The sequence below is a fragment of the Aethina tumida genome, chromosome 1, assembly GCF_024364675.1.
Source record: "Aethina tumida isolate Nest 87 chromosome 1, icAetTumi1.1, whole genome shotgun sequence".
Lineage (NCBI taxonomy): Eukaryota > Metazoa > Arthropoda > Insecta > Coleoptera > Nitidulidae > Aethina > Aethina tumida.
In genome coordinates this window covers 61,293,436-61,312,022 of record NC_065435.1, presented here as the reverse complement: position 1 = coordinate 61,312,022, position 18,587 = coordinate 61,293,436, and the positions used below count along the sequence as shown (strand labels likewise).

At 30.7% G+C, this 18,587-nt stretch overlaps 2 protein-coding genes across 4 annotated transcripts in view; both read left to right on the top strand.

Annotated features, from left to right (window-relative positions):
- The window catches only part of LOC109597141 (protein Wnt-2), a 67,522-nt gene that overhangs the window by 37,547 nt on the left and 11,388 nt on the right, over positions 1–18,587 (top strand). For both annotated transcript variants that reach the window (XM_020012776.2, XM_049961411.1), the window contains exon 2: positions 4,624–4,850. In XM_020012776.2, the coding sequence (XP_019868335.1) occupies positions 4,624–4,850 (227 nt within the window). The remainder of the gene's footprint in view (positions 1–4,623; positions 4,851–18,587) is intronic.
- LOC109597150 (proteasome subunit beta type-4) lies at positions 2,461–3,919 on the top strand. Of its 2 annotated transcripts, none has more exons than XM_020012796.2 (4): positions 2,461–2,627; positions 2,698–2,904; positions 3,119–3,257; positions 3,459–3,919. In XM_020012796.2, the coding sequence occupies exons 1-4, from the start codon at positions 2,521–2,523 to the stop codon at positions 3,762–3,764; spliced, it is 759 nt and encodes a 252-aa protein (XP_019868355.1). In that variant the 5' UTR covers positions 2,461–2,520; the 3' UTR covers positions 3,765–3,919. The 2 variants fall into 2 exon arrangements, with proteins under 2 accessions (XP_019868355.1, XP_019868347.1); XM_020012788.2 differs by having other exon boundaries at positions 2,463–2,633.

Below are 18,587 nucleotides of genomic sequence, written 5' to 3'. Positions count from 1 at the left end.
GCGAGTAACAGAAATAATCAAATAATGTTGACAGTTTGAATGTTATTACTCTATATCTTTGTCAAATAAATATTCGCATTTGATTGTTTGAAAAGCTGCAAAAACATTACATTGTTCAATGTATGGTTAATACTAGAAAATGAAATAAAATTTGTATTACCGACGTAACATAAACTAAACAATTAATAAATTCATATTTGTTGTATACTTCAAAATATTTTATGTAAATATATGGTTATGTCAACTGTCGCTGAATACTATTACTGTTTTTACCCACCTTACTAAGTAATGTCCATTATTATATGTTTGTTAAATTATATATTATTTAAAATTTAATTATTACTGAGTTTTTATGTATGTGTTATTTTTGTAAAATAAATAACTCAATTATCTATACAATTTAATTAATATGTAGTTTTAAAACTATTTCCTTTTCTTCAAATGATGTTTTTCCATTATAGCTGTTTTACACATGTCAATTTGTTGTTCAATTTTGAGATCTTTAATTTCTTGCTATGTGTGATTTAAAAGTTTGTGAATTTATTGGCCAATTTTTAATTGGTTAATAATATATTTTTGGAAGAAAGAACATGTTGTATTTTTCGACAATTTTCTAGTAAACTTTGATTACTAGTACCAGCCCAAATATCCAGTACCATTAATTAGTATGTGTTAAACGATTATATTTTTTATCATAGCTGTTCCACATATGCCAATTTATTATACAATTTTCAGACTTTCAACTTATCTGTAATATAAAAATTGACCAATTTCTATATATATATATATATATATATATATATATATATAATAACATAAAAAAATGTTGCCAATAAGTTGGTTAATTAATTGTGCAATATTGGTTTATTCTATGAAATAACTATAAAGAATAAAAATATGTTATTTAAATTAAATTCATTTATTTGATCATTTTAATAATAATATTTAAGAATGATTTTTTGAATTCATGAATTTTAATATAATCTGAAGTTATAATTTAACCACCATGAAGTTTCCCAGACGTTTACACCAAATACATTAAATAGTAAAATAAATGTTCCATCCACTTTATCGGGAGCCAGTAAAACTACCCATAGTAAGACAACCTCTTTGTCCAAAAGATTAATACATAGAAAAACTTTTAAAAAGTTAGAGCTGCGATGTCTACTTTCAGTTCAATTATTGTCGTGCATTATTCTACAAGGATAATTGTAACGAGAGACTTGTTAGGATGTCACAGAACTTACCAATTACGTACATTGTCTCGGAATATTGTCAATAACAAGATAGACGATAGTGGTGACTATCAAGCAGAATGACGTATTTAGAGATTGTACTATTTCCGTTCTCCGTGATTATTCTTCGAGAACGGAAACTTTTCCTAGAACCTTTACGCTGTAAAGATTTCCGAGAATTTAAGGGAATTTCTGGTGCGTCATCCAAATATATCAAAACAATTAATATTTTATGTTTTAATTTAAACCTTATTTAATCAATTCTTCAAATTTAATTTTGAAATTATCAGATTAGATTGCTGTGTTTTATGAATATCTAAAGCAAATTATCCTGATTTATATATTTTTATTTAGTTCTGTAGTTTTTTAAAGAGTTACTCTGTGACTTTTGGAGTTTGAGCAAAGGAATACAAAAGTAGGACAAAAGGCAATATAGCTTATCATCAATTTTTTATGAAAGTTCTAAGTGAATCATGCTATTTTTCTAATTATTGAAACAATATATAAAATAAATATCTTTTATGTCACTATATGGATCATCCACAGTGCAAATTGTATTTTTTACTTTCTAAATTTATATAAATCTCTTATATTTTTGGCGAATATTCTCTGATTTTAAATATTCCTGCATTTCTATATTTTTTTAATGTTGATGAGGAGGATAGCATGGAAGAAGGAATTTATTTGAGAAATATTATCAAACTATGTGAAATATTTATATTTTTATTACATTTAGAAATAGCAGTTATACATTATTTTATATACTTAATAAATCGTTGAAATTTTGTTTTAAGCTTTTGATATCTAATTTAGTAAATAACACAAAAAATGGAATGTCAATTATTCAATATGTTGTCGTTAAAGCCTTTTTATTTTGTCTCAATCATTTGTAATAAACATTTTTAGAATTGTGTACCGTTTCTTGGGACAATAATAAATTAAATATATTGTATATTGAAAAAAATTATATGCACTTCTTTTTGGTGCACAATTAGCAACACATCTTATAGGACTCTTAAAGAAAATCTGCAGCATACCAAAACTGAGGTCATATTGGTGGAAAAATGCATGGTGGAAAATGTATTTTTATTTAGTTATGTGAAAGGAGAAATATGAATAATTTGATTTATATTCTCTATTTTTGTTACTATAATGTGCCTCCTAGCAATTGTTTTTTATCTGTCAATAAAAAGTTTACCTTATTAATGCCTACGCTTAAATTTGACATTATTCCGCGGATCATTTTGTAAAGTCACTCGGTTTTCTTTCCAAAGTTATTTCGAAAATGTTTAACCACCACGGAGGTGTTCCGTCGTTGTTTATGCAAAAGAGACCAAATTCCGCGTCGAATGCACCGTCCACCTCATCTGGCGTAAATAAATCTGCCCAAAGGTCTCAGTAAGTAAACGTATTTGTCAAAATGACTGACTAATCATTCAATCATTTATTTGAAAAATATTAGGGCACTGGTCACCACATCTAGCTCGATTATCGCCTTGCAATACTCTACCGGAGTAATTATAGCAGGCGACATGCTAGGATATTACGGAACTCTGGCTCGTTACACTCATTGCCCCAGAGTTTTGAAAGTCAATGACAACATCATCCTAGGTGCTAGCGGTGATTATGCTGACTTTCAGTACGTCTGGGATTTGATGAAGCAGAAGGTGTAAGTATGATATGATTAGAGATAGTACCGTTTTCGACCTACACAGTCGGTTTTTCAAGAATTTTTGAAAATTTAGATCATCTAATTCTTTTCCAACCATCCAAAATCAAAATAACATACTTATATGTATATTTTAAATTATCCTAAATATTTCAAAATTTTCTATTTTTTTCTAATTTTGAATTGTCGAGCATTTCTGCGCTGAATTTTCTAGGTCTGCTGAAGAAGATCGAATGGAAGAGGGCACTTATTTAAAGCCTCATTCCTTGCATTGCTGGTTAACTAGACTCATGTATCGCAGAAAATGTATGTTCGATCCGTTGTGGAATAACTTTCTTATCGGTGGAAATGAGGTAATTAACATCTTACGGTACCATTAGTACAAGTTAAACGAATATTAATTCCAAATCTGGTTTTAGGATAATATCAAACTCGTTCTTTAACAAAAATTGAACAAATTTCACCTAACCTAACATAACCCAACCTAACCTAACTTAACCCAACCTAGTCTAACGTAACCTAACCTCATCAATTGTAACACAAACTTTTTTTAGAATGGTGTACCGTTCCTTGGAACCGTGGATAAACTGGGCACGTCCTATACTGATAAAATAATATGTACCGGATTTGGTGCTCAGATGGCTGCGCCCCTGATACGCAATGCTCTTGAAAAAAATCCGCATCCCACTCAAAAGGAGGCTGTAGAATTGGTGGAGAAGTGCATGAATGTCCTCTTCTATCGTGACGCCGAAGGATTTTGTAAATATCAAATTGCTATCTGTGACATGAATAGTGGCACCACTGTTGAGGGACCTATTGCCCTCAAGCACGATAAATCCTTTACTCATGCAGAAATATAAACTTCAATTGTTTAATTTAAATGTTATAATTTTTGAATGTTTTCAGTGAATCTTTAGTTACATGTAGCGTTATCAATATTTATATTTATATTTATATTGGTTAGAATTTATGTAATTGAAGGAATTACAATAAATCAGCTATCTGTTTTCTTGTATATCTCTTTTTATTTATAGACTTAAGTTTTGATAATATCTAAATGCATATATGTACATAGATGTAAATAAAATGTCAGTAGAATTTAAATGTTACAGACTTTTATTTCTAGTTGATATCAGTGTTAATTCTCACTATACTTTATATATTATTGTTTTTGTACAAAACACATACAACGGAGATTTGTATATCTCTATAAAAATAAACTGACATTCTGTGTTGCAAATTTAAAACCTGGTCGTTGCATAAACAAAAACCCAACAACACTAATGGCAACTAATTATGTATTTTTATTATATTTGCATTTTTGCCTTCGAAAAAAACATGTGACGATATATTTATCAATTATAATCAACCCACACGAATTAATTATCTGAATAGGAATTCGCTGATTTTCTCAATTGGATAAGACCACCAACCACGTCCGACTAATACGTTAACATGATACAAACGATGATGGAACTGGTTTCTTTAATTTAATTTTACGTTATTTAAATAATTTAAAATAGGTTCAGTAGGTTGGTGGCAGAGGCATTTCGATGTACATGTGTGATGTAACTGTGACAAGATAACAGAATGAAGAAATTTTAAGATGGATCCTTAGAAATTTTGTAACTATTTTAATTCAGGCGACCAATTATGATGAATGACGAATTGAAGTACTTATGTAAATGACTGTTATGAAATGTTTGTTTGTTGTTTCAGGGTAATTTTTTGCGTGGTGAACCTGGGAGCAGAGGTCTTCTGCAGCCGATTGCCAGGTTTGACTGCAAAACAAAGAGACATGTGCAAGACATCACCCGATGCGATGGTGGCCGTCGGTGACGGCATCAGATTGGCAACGGAAGAATGCCGATACCAATTTCGGCATCACCGGTGGAACTGTACGAACATCGAGAACCCTCAGTCGTTCGGATACGTCGTCATCGTAGGTAAGTGTGTCCGTTTGGAACAAAATTTGAGACAAATGACCGGTTGCAGGAACAACCGCACTTACCATAAATCATGTAACATTATACGTAATCCAACAAAGAACCTAATTAATCACGGCGTTTTTCACGTGCACGATAAATCTCAACTTGATAGCGATCTGCAACGATAATTTTCCGATGCGACACGTAAAAAATTATAAGTGCCGAAATAAATCGTTCTAAAAGGGCGGAGATGCGATGCTCATAATGTCTCGTGTCGCTGGATGTTTACATCGGTGTTCTGGTGTCCGGAGCATGCTGCCCATACGTGGGTGTGATACGGACACCTGTGGATTCCACTGACTCGGTTTCCTCGCTGGCGCTTGCAATGGTCTTTCTTCTTTCATATTCGTTATGGTTTGACAAAACCATAGCGAAATCTCTAGGTGGGATCCAATAACTGGAATACAAACTTATGTCCAAAAGTCCCGAATATTGAAAAAACTATCGTGTTTTTGCAATTTTATTTATAAGAATATAAGAATTAAAGTAAGTTCCCATTCAAAATAAAAAAATAGTAAATATATACACGATTTAATAAATTTAATATAAATTAATTCTTCAAATAGAGTATACTGGCCCATGTGGAAGAGTATTAGGGAGGAGTTAATGGTTCAATTTAGCATATCCCAAGCGTACGATAAGATTTATGTCAGGTGACCTCGAGGGAAGTTGTATGGTCTCAGTACTCAATGTTTCGAGCCCTTTGAACCCAATTTCTACGAACAAAAACAAGGTTTTCGCAGCTTGGTAGTTTACCATTAGCCATGTACAAATTTGTTCGACTATTAAAACAAATTCCTTCCAATACCATAATAGAACCTTTTTGAAATTCTTGAACTCTTCGGTGGTTTCGTGTGACACTTCGTCTAGTGAATATGATTGGCCTTTGCAACTGTTTTTGCTTATGGTATGTAGTGATCTTCTAGCTAACCAGCAAGTTACAGAGAGGTTCCTATTGGCCATCATTTGCAAATATCACTCTCTATTTGTGGCAGTTTTACTTGGTCGAATTTCATAAAAATTAATTTAAATAATCACTGTCTATATGTATGTTATAATCTAGTACAATTAAACTAGACTCATTTTAATTAATAAAAGTTGATTATTTGTCAACTTCTGTTGTAATGAAAAAATATTGGAAAATCTTTTTTAGTCTTCAAAGTTAATTGTATTAAGTACATTTTAGATTCAATTCAATCTTCAGTTCTTAAAGATTACCCTTGCTCAAAGATGAGACATATACATTTTTTCATCGGAAAAGGGAAGAGCCAATGTTAAATGTACATAAAGCAATTTAATATGCATTTTTTGAACATTTAAGCAAATTTTTATTTTAATATTTATGCACATCACTGTCCTTGTCTTGTCTTTCATGTCTTTCTTTTACGATGAGAACAAATATATGGTGCAAGCTACCACAATTTAAAAAGCTAATTTATGAAATCTTATGAAAATGTTGAAAGTTTCTTACCGATCTGCTTCAGTCCCGTCAGCGTCTATGACGACACTCACTTCAAGAATCTAAAAAAGCATACTCTTTTCTAATAAATAATGAACAAAGCTATTGATTAGTATAGTACTTCAACATCCTAAAGACCGTTTCCATCAACAATGAATTCAACATCTGTTGTTACTGTCATGGCAAACATTTTTGTAAGTCTGAACCCATTGAATGCAACTTGTTTATTATTATTACCCCGCATTTGGACACGCCGAACGTTTATAGGAAGTACCAAGCCACGAAAGCGCGCTGAACTTACCTTCTAACATAAATTGTAATTATTTATTAATACACCGCAAACGCATGTAATACGTCGAACTGTACAGGAAAGCTCGTTGTATGTTAAGCCGCATATAATTACACATGATCCATAAGTAGATATATCACGCGTCCTGTGTAGTACCTCGGGGTCCACATAAATATCTTGCAACGGATAGATAAGTACACAATGTGCCGTGAAATTGTGTAATCAAGAGAAAAAGCGCCTCAGAGGCACGAAACAACGAGATATAGTCTTGTTAATACTGTGTGGTGTGTATTGTTCAGACACGAGATGATGGATCATTAAAAATGTAACATCAATTTAAGTGGGGGGATGTCTACGACACGATAAAATATGTACGTTATCCTACGCACGTAATGCACCCATGTAGTACACACGTATAGTAGTAGTTTGTGACAAATAGTTATTGACTCATTTTAGTTAGTGAAGTCACATTGGACGTGAAAGCTTATCTCAAATTTGAACTTCTAAATCTTTCCACAACAAAATAAATCATTCACAACTAATTAAATAACGATATTAATTACTTCCTGATGACCATCACCGATAGTTTTTCTCCTTACCAAGATCGACTATCGGATAGTTACAACACGGTCGATATATTAATAATTATTATACCAAACAGTGACAGTGATAAACAAGCCATTACATCGGCTCACTTAATAAACATAGAAAAGAAAAATGACCCGATGTCATGTAAAATATCAGGTATTAAATCTCGAAATTAACATATCGCATCAATTACCGGGGAAGAGATAAGAGACTGTGGGCCGGAGTTGCAACAATTAACAGTACGGTAATTACCAGAGTAACAGCTTCATTAGGACGTTTAACTGCCTTCGTACACGGGACTAATGCTGCGGCTTCCTAAGCTACCGCTGCTATTTCTCGGTTTCCTATATCCTCTGTCGATGTAGATCATAATTCATTGAATTCTGATATAATCTGGAGATTAATTATGACTAAGCGTAAGATTAAATTAACTCTAAAAGACATGCCTTTGGCAAAATTGTCATTCCAGATATAAACTGCTGATAAATCAAGAAAATTTACTGGAAGGAAGTCATTAAGAATCATGAAGTGCTAGGAGTTGTCCAAGATGAAGATTGTTTTTCGTCATAATATAATCATCATTATGTGATACGATCTGGACTAAGAGAAACTAGAAGTGTTAAAAAGAATGAATGTTAATGACATTAACACCTCTATATTCGTTGCTAGATTTTTTACATAAATTGGACAATAATTCAGCTGGAGGACTAATAAAAGAGACAGAATAAAGGATGTTGTATTATCTATTGCATCAAATCTAAGTTCTAATGTGGTGAAGGTTGGAGTAACCATATGAACACACTATGACAGTTATACAACTCTATAAACGCTATGCAAATTTCGGTAGACAGATTAGTTGTGAGTAATGCTCTTTCCCAGAATCGTTAAGCCCCTACACTTGTCGGATGTGCATTACACGAAATTTAAATCGTTTAGATATTTATATTTGGTCGGTGCGTGGGACGGGAACAACGTGATTACCGATCCCAGATCGTTGTCGACTGCTTCTGTTACCCAGTGCTGGACCAGAAAAACTAGTGGCTCACACTCGTGACAGATTAATGGGATTTATTTATTTACTCTTCAAAACAATTACACGAAATAGATTCGTGGTGGATTCAAAGGCACCAGAATGAATGTCGACATCGTTAATTTTGTTCTATTGTTAAACGGAAACGGGAACAAGTTAATATGCACTTGTAAAACCGAGTGAAAACCATGTATATTCCAACCATTGTACCGGATTAAAATGTTGATTAGCTTGAAACCTTGTCCATGTTTCGTGTATAATGCACACCGATAGAACACTCGACCGCTAACACGATCTATTGCGATGCCACCGCTGTGCAAATGAATTCGCAGAGAGGTAGGATCCGAGTAATTTATGCAAGGAACAATAATCCCACAATGCAGCGAATCACGTACCGTAATAAATAGGCTCACGTAATGAGACTAATTTACGACGGACTGGACGGATGAGTTTTAGTTTGTATTACCACTGTTACGGGTGCAATTGGTCACTGGATCGAGTTCTGGCTTGTAACGATCATATTGTATTTCTTATGCTCATTGCCGCTTCTTCATTCATACCATAATAGAACGCGTGACTCTATAGATACTATGGGGATATGTAGGCGTTATAAATAAGTGACAGTATACATGTTCTAGACATACAACCTGATCACAAATTGTCATTATAATTTAGACTTACCTAGTTACTTCATCGTCGTCTTAATATAGACAATGGTGTTAACCTCTTGATCAATCACCCTGATCTTAATTTTGATGGAAGGAAACATGTTTTAGAATAATTCGCAGTTAATAATTGTAATTAAGTTAAATTAATATTGGCAGCAACATTTTTATTCACACTCCTAAAATTGACAGAGAAAAAACAATAATCGAGATGAGTTTCAAGTTTTCAAATTATTTCAACATATTCCAAATCCATCAAAGCTGTATGGTTATGTATGAAAACACGTTTTCATAACATAACAGTTCCTGTGATAATTAAAACATTTAAAAGCACTTTAGTTTATTGCTCATATTAATCATAAAAATAAATATAATAAGTAATATTTCAATTTAGAAAAATATTTTATGGCATTTCCGCCTTCATCACTTTAATATTTAAATAAATAATCAGATATGGACGTACATAAATGTTTGATGTATCCTTCTATAACAAATTATAGACAAAAGTCCACGTTCAGGAAGTCATTAAGAATTATAAAGTAAAAGCTGGAGAAAATATCTATTTCCTTAAATTTATTTTCAAATACAAGTACTTAGAAAAAGTAGATAGATAGTTCAAAGTAACATTAAACTAAACAGAAGATGTGGGGTGTGAATTAATTTTGGATTTTATGTGTAATGTTGCGACGTTTCGAATAATGCAACCGAAACATCACAAAATGACATTATTTTATGCCATTTCCGCCTCCTTCCTTTTAATATCAAGATAATTAATTAAATATAGACATACATAAATGATTAATGTATGTTTCCAGATCAACTTTTGTATAAAAATATATTTTGAGGAAGTTGTTAACAAATATAAAATAAAAGTTGGAGATGTGACGATTGTATTTTGGCAAATACAGGATAATCTGGTTTAGAAGATATGTGAAGACTTACGAAAGTACCAATTTATTTAAATTTTTCATTAGAAATATCCAGAAGAAACTGAAAAGAAAATTTGTGATGTTAATTAATTTTGGATTTGATGTGTAATGTTGCAACGTTTTCAATAATATAACTGAAATGTCGAAATAACATTATTTTAACATCTTTAATACCAAGATAAATAATTAGACATAGACATAAACATAAATGTTTAACGTCAAATTAGAGATAAAAATCTACTTTGGAGAATCCCTTAACAAATATAAATTAATAGTAGGAGATGGCAAGGATTGTATTTTGGCAAATACATATATTAATACTTATATATAATCTAGGGTAGAAGGTATGTGAAGGCATACAAAAATACTTATTAATTATTTATTTTTCATTAGAAATATTCAGGAGAAAATTGATGGACAGGTTCAAGATAACACTAAACTATAAATAAAATTCGGGTTAATTCGAGATTTGGTGTATGATGTTGCAACGTTTTCAGTAATACAACTAAAACGACGTAGTACCACTGCATCAAAAAATAAAATTATTTATGTCATTTCCTATTCTACTTTCAGATAAAAATATGTTTTGTGTGAACAAAAATTGAAGATTGTGGGGATTGTCTTTTGTCAAATATAAGATCATCTTGAGAATATATATGAGGGGATAGAAAAGTACCTATTTACTTAAATTTTTTCATTAGAAATAGTCGAGAGAAAAAAAAAAAACGTCGCAGCATCACTAAATTAAAAAATAAAATTATTTTGTCATATCCGCCCTCTTTTTTTAATATCAAGATAAATAATCAGATATAGGCATACATAAATGTTTAAGGTATCCATCTAGATCAAATTATAGATAAAAATCTATATTGAGGAAGTCGTTAAAAATCATAAAATCAAAGTTGGAGATGTGGAGATTGTATTTTGTCAAATACTGTACAATCTAAATTAGAAGATATGTGAAAGGATACATAAGTACCTATAAGTAATTCTAAACTAAAAAGAAAATTTATGATGTGAATTAATTTTAAATTTTGTGTGATATTGAGTCGTTTTAAATAATACAAGCAAGTCCTAGGATAATTTGATTTACAATTCATAATGTCAAGAAACATTAAACAAAGTTTTTTGTTAGATTTCTGAACTGAATTTAATTATTTACTTTATTTATTTATTATTTTGTATTCATTTTTTTATTTGAAAAAATGAGTACGGTTATTTTGTGTTTTGAAATATATTATAGATACGTTTTACATTATTCGTTGAAAAACTCCTTTCACCTTAAACTCTTTTCTTCTGAAGCCATAAGTCATTTTGATAAAAACACCATATAAAATCGAATATGAATAATATAAAGTATATTTCTGTGTCAGAGTTAAACCTCAGCACACCGTGCATTTAGATACATCCTTATGACCGCAATTAAACTAAAACATTATCCCGTCCATTTAATTAAATCACCAGACGTAGCTAATTAAAATGTATGACGGATAATTTATCGCTTATTAATTTAAACAATAAATTGGCATGGAGGCGCTGAAGCATCGATACAGCGTCCCCCCGACTCCGTTATCTAAATCGACGTTGTGCTTATTCGCCAGCAAATAAATAAACGCCGGTTTGACGGCAAATTAAGATAAACTTTAAATATTAGTTGTCAACTAATCTGTTCGCCAAACAAATCAACCACATAAATTATGGTCAGACGTTGCCTAACTTGTCGACGTCGTTTTGTGTTTCCTGGAATTGGCCAATTTTGGACGGTTTGGCGACAGGTGTTAAGGAACTTAACGTTATTTATACAATGCACAAATATTGTGACGGGCCTCATTTAAATTTATACACGTACGGAACTTGGGCTAAACTGCATCCTAGGCGGCGTCACAACAAAATGTTAAATCGACCAAAAGCGCATCTTATAAAATTCATTGAGGTGTCCGAAGAATTTCTCGGTAATAAATTAAGAATTGCCCCGTTGGCCTAAACCGAAATTTATGACGAGTAGAACTACTTATCTCGTCGTTATTAACAACAACAATGCAGAGCAGTGCGTTCGAAATGAATATATTAAATTCTTTATGTGGATATTAACATTCAAATGCGCCTCTAGGGCTTTGAAATCGTCTGAATTGAAATATATACGAGCATTAAATAAACCCGGTATTCTAAATTATTGTGGTTGACGCGTCTAACTTCTAATGAGGTGCTCCATATGATCCTTTGAAATTTTAATCTGGAAATAACCATAATAATAGATATTTATCGTAAATAATTTTATTGGTGTGTGTGCGACGTTTTAAATTTGTGGCGAGTAAATAATAATAATAGCAATAAAAAAAAATGTAAAATGACACACCGACTGGAAATGAAAACTAAAAAGCGTTAATTAACGAAATGAAAGATTTATTACTTTTATCCACATAAATAATGGTAGCTGCAAATGGTTAATTCACCCACACTCGCATTAATAATATACATTAAAACGTAATTAATTAATACGAAACGATAATTTACGACTTTGTACATCTCAAACTGCACATTAATAATTTATTATTTTCGTTAGAAGCAGCGTCTTAAGGAGAAACATGTGTTCATCCTGCTTTCCTAAAAAAACGATTGTGCTTAATTACACAAGATTATTTATGCAACAACGTTCTTTACTGGTTAGAAAGTAATTTCAAGTCTTATAAATGCCATTTTTTCGAATGGAATTTACCTCTTTTGAATATTCAACACAACTGCAATGTTTTAAGAAATAACAGATTGCGTTTTGTAATTTGTGGCGATTTGAAAAATTATTTTATTTACGCCATAAATTACACACTAACTAAATCCCTACAAATTACCGTCAATAAACGTTTATTTGAAAAAATCATCTGACTAAAGAGACAAATTTATTAACATTTCACTGACGTAGATCCTATCGTATATTAACAAGCGGCAGTTATAACATCGGAGGTTCTAAGAATACAATCGTACCATGTTGTTTTTATGTGCACAAACTATCGAACGGGTTTAATAATATTATAAATGTGTACAGTATTGTTGGAATAGGCGCACAACGTCTTTGCCTCGACAAAATTATGGCTATAAAGTGAGTGTGTCAAGTTGGGGATTATTATGTTATCTTCGATAATCCAGACAACTCATAAAACATGGTATTAACTCGCATAAACAAGAACTTGAGTCAGCAGGAAGGACGGGATAATGGACCAGCTATTAGGTTTTTGTTTAATATATCATCTCAATCTCATAATTAAATACTTATGTAATTATAAGCATATACATATACATTAATTAATGTAATGATAATATATTAGTTTTTTAATTTAATTTCTTTTTCTTGGTCAAAATTCTCTTAAATAAACAGGATTATGTCTTTTATGGTTAATTAATTCACACAACTAATAAAACTGCAAATTAAAATAATAAAAATATATTTTTTTAATTAAATTCTCACATAGTCTTCATTAATTAGCATACCGTATGCTTTAATCTATTATTTTATCATTTTAGAATTAGAATTTTTTGATTTTTTGGTATCCGGTATTCCAAATTGGTTGGTTGATTCTGGCAGCTGTATATTGTAACTTTTTTATACCATATTCTTGACAAATGAGACAAATCTCTAATTTTTTTTAATATCTTTTGAAAGCTTTAATGTAATATATGTGAATTTTTTATTTGAAATGGAAATAATACAATGTCTTTAAAATCTCGAAAGAAAAAATTCCATTTGATTTGATTATCTTTAACCAATATGTAACGACAATTCTTGTAAATTTCGAGATAATCAATATTATTTATCTATGAAAAGTAGAATAGTAATTTATTTATTTTTTTTACAGTCTTGTTCAAATATATTTCACAAACCTGGATATGTATTTTGGATCGTTATCTTGTTGAAACTACAGGCAAATTATTTTCAACAAAATAAACCCATGATGTTTTCTACCACTGCGTTTAACTGTTGGTTTTTGGTACTTAAAATCGTGTCTCGTTCCAACTGCCCTCTTTACATATTGTTTACCACCTGATCCAAACATCTTATACTTCGTTTCATCGATCCATGGTACTAAATGCCACAAGTGTGTGGTCCAGTCCATATGATTTCTGTCCAGTCCATTTGGATTTCGTTTGAATATATAAATAGACCCACTTAACTGACTGTTTTCTCACAGTTCGATTAGAAACATCAGCACAGAAATCTTGGAATATTTCGTGGTTAATTTGCTTTAATGATTTTGTTGAATTGTTCACTGATATCCGTCTGATGCGTTTATTGATATTTGGATTTGTTTTTCGAGGAAGCCTTTATACGTGTTCTCCACATTGTTCTGCATATGAAATTTTTTCAAGATGTTTAAAACAGCACCTTGATTAATTTTGCGAAATCTGGTCTTGATTTAGTTCATCTTAATAAAAATTTTCGACTCATTTGTTCTATCATAAATATTTGTTTTTACCTATCTTTACCCACAGATACAAAAAAACTATTTCTCCTTGTGAAACTAAACAATGTTTCAACAAGGACTATTCGTTGACGTTTGGCTGAAACAAGTTTACCTGCACCAAGACTTGCCAAAAAACCTCAACATTCACCTAAAAATGTACGAAAGAGATTGACCTTTGCTCATAAACACCTTCACTAGTGGCCCCAAGTTTGAAATAGGTTATGCTTAGTGACGAGTCAAAGTTTCACATGTTTAAAAGTGAACGACCAAATCCAAAATTCGTCTGTATCACTTTAAAATATGGTGGCAGCAAACTGTTGCTGTGTACGATTGCTTTTCTAGTCACGGTATGAGTCTAATTCGTCGCATCGAAGGAATTATAGATAAAGAAAAGTACAATGAAACATTACAGCTCATTATATTACCTTCAGCAAAGTGGAATATGCCACTAAAATTTCCCTTCCAACACGATAATGACCTAAAACACATAATAAAACTGGTTAAGGAATGGTTAAAGAACAACAAAACTGAAGTTTTAGAATGGCCAGTCCAACCATTAAAATCATCAATATATAAACTTATATAATTATTATAAACGTGAAGAAATTCAAATGAACACTTTTTAGGTGTGTGTGAAACAACCGTAATATTTGGTGGTTAAAATTGTTATTATGATTATTATTACGTTTGACAGGTAATAAATTTTATAGATTTGTGTCGCATTATGGTCCATCAAACTGAGGCAATAAAAGATACAGAAACCAAATTAGCAAAATAGGTGTGTTTTAATTACTTACCGTCAACTTTCGCCGGCCATGAAGCCCATTATCCGCATCATACCGTAAAATAAAGTGGTTAATTGCCTGCGTTCCGTGAACGAAAAAGGCACACGGTGGCATCATTGATAAGCTCATCGTTATTCGAGTCACACACCGGTGCCGTTTCAAAAATCCCCGGCACACAGCCGTCTCCCATTGTTCGCCAATAAGGCATATCGAAGCATCGGCCATAAATCTGGCCCCGGCTAATTAACCGGGGACATGCGTAATGTCGCAATCCGTCACTGGACCACAAGTTTTCTCTTAACTCGCGGGGTCCATCGTCCCACGCCGCAGATCTTTATAAGGCCATACTCGCATTACAATTGCGCCCGCTTATTAACCACTTACTTCGCAAAGGTTAATTCTGGAATTGATGGCGATAGCTCAAAGAGCGGGGATATTAATCTCCTTTTTGGTCGACTGCCGTGGCCGCTTTCACTGTCCATTATTAATCCATTTGTAATCGTTGTCAAAACAGCCAGCTTAAACTTTAATTAAACTGTAACGGATTCTTAAAAATCCATAAATCCTTGCACAGTGGTTCAAGTAAAATTTAACGGTAACTATAAAATAAACAAATAATTATAAATGCAGGTATTTTTTAAATAAAAAAAAATTTATAACTGATTGGTTGTCTTTTCCTGATACTAGACCAGGCAGAGAAACACTTACATGTCCACAGTTAAATTTTTTTAAAACGTTTCTTGCCGCAAATCGTAATTTAATATATTTGGCCGTTCCTGAAATATTTATGAAAACTCTTTTTTGACAGATTTACATATATAGTGTAACAATATCTTTTTTATTTATTTTTTTCGAAAATTTTAAAAATATTTTAAAAGAACTGCATTTTTTTATTTTAAGTAGATGTAATTAAATTTGACCTTAAAATGTTAAAAAATGTTTTCCAAAAATATATAATTTATAGTACTATATTTTAAATTATATTTAATTGATTTTCTGATAGACTTCGTCCCCTAAATGAAACAATATAATTTAATATATAATATAATATAATGAAGTTTATCAGAAATATTTTTATATTTTAAATTTTTAAACATAATTTAATATCTGTAGTAGAAATTATATATTTTTGTTAAGTTTGACATTTTTTGACATTTTCAAGGCTAATCCAATAAGGGTTTCCATTTTAAATAAAAATGTCTTTATTACGTAAAAAAAATAAATACTTACAGCCAAAAAAATCAAATTTTGTTTTCAACAAACAACGTTTTAAAAAAAATTGACCCCTGCACGTTTAAATCAGTTTTTCGATATCTAGCTTGAAAATAATCGTCATAGAAAACCATTTTAAGAGACCCGGTATAGTTATGGAACAAATTAAAGTTACCTGTTAACTGTTTTATACTTTTTCATTATTCAACTTGATTTTTAATTAATTATGTTACATAAATCATTATATACTTTACAAAATTTAATATATTCTTTTTTCAAATTTTTTTGTACTAATTTTTTTACAATTCTTTACCTACTTAATGTGCAGATGTTTGATAAATGAATATTTGAAAAGAATATCAATGAAAAGAACTATTTTAAAATACTATTTTGTTCTCCGTGAACCATCATTTAAATAAACAAAGTCAGTTTAATTAATGTCTTAACATATTTACTATGAATAGAACTGGATAAGTTCCAGTTATTTTGGAAAATGCACTATTGCTTAATTTTTCACTCTAGGTGAATAAAGGGTGTTATATTTGAAATAAAAGTGTTATTAATGTTTTAAATTAATCTAATTTATCCTGCTTTTCTATAGCACAGTTAAAAAAATTATTAAAAATTATATGGGGTCTTCTAAACATTATTTTATAAAATTGCAATTGCAATTAACAACATAGACTATTTTAAATTAACCATACATTTCAACAACTTGTTTAGAAATTTTTAAAAAATGACATGGAGTATTTTAAATAATATTTTAAAAACAGGTATTTTAAAACACTTTCATTAAAAAAAATAAAATAAAATAAAATAAAAAAATGGGTTTGCTAAATCAATATTTGTATTGAACTGTAAATATTGTTAAATAAAACTATTAAAAATAAATAATAATAATGGATTAATATATATTTGTTTACTGTGAAATTTAAATTCAAAAAAGTCAGTTTAAATAATTTCTCAATTCAATTGCTAGGAATAAAATTTTATCATTTTTAATTAAAATGAAGGTATTTAGGAAATTTAAGTAAGTTTAATTTTTACCTCTAGGTGTAGGCAATATATTTTTATGCATATTGATTTTTTCCAATCAAACTGATGCAGTTGTTGGCTTTAAAATAATATGCATGGGTGACATTTTCTCAATCAAGCGAAGAAATTAAGCAAAAAACAAGAAAATGAATTCTCTTAAAAAACATTTCTAATAATTGCAACTGCATATCGGCAAAAATAGTAGTATTTTCAATTGGCAAAATATTACAACAAAAAAATTAAAAACTATTCAATTTAGTTATGGAAGATAAGAAGGGAGAAGAAAACGTAAAAATATACGTAGTGTTCCATATGAATTAATAATGTAGCAGTAGAAAAATAGTCTGATATAATTCTAAATTTCTCATTCACTAAATTTTTTACAAGTTCATATATTTTTATTGAGACTTTGAAGATACGTTCAAATAACACTACAAAACTACATTTAATCTTACGTATCCGTTTAAATCTTGGAACACTGTGCCTCGGAAAAAATTGTTTTCATAATTAGTTAATGGTATCCTACACCAATTAATCAATTAGTAATTTTCTAAGTGGAACATCCTAACGACCAAAAGTGGGTAGCCCATCCTTCAAGTCCTCCAATTGTGCGTGGTCACAGCAACTCGTGGAAACTGTAACGCGAGAGATTTTCTCAAGCGATATCCAATTTTATACACGAAACTTACCAGCCACCCTCTGGCGGCTTGAGACGCCAACACGTCGATTCCGAATCGTGCCCACGTGCTAACTTTTTAATTGACTTTATCGGACTCATTATTCTAATCTGGGATCCATTATCGCGTCATTTGAATATTAAACTTCGGCCGGTAATCTTCGGCGATGAGGCACATCACGTGTGGGTGCCTTAAATAACAATAACATCACCAAATGCGGATGGATCAATCTAAATAAATTAATTAGTTTTTTATTGAAGTGAATTGAGTGTAAATTTTTTATTGGGGGATTCGTAAAAAGATCATTAATTTGCATAATTTGAGACAATCGGGTTGGTATTAACATATGCAAAACTTATTCATGGATTTTCTTTTTTAGTTAAGGTTATAATTAATTTAAATATTCCTAATTTAATTATTAGTAGCTTAAATAGTTCTTATGTAATATTAATTATTTAATATGTGTTTAATGTTAGCTTTCCTTTAAAATCAAGATATTATCCGTTTAATTTCCAGTTTATTATTAAACCAGTCTGTTATTTGCATTAAAGATTTTTTTACGTGACTACATT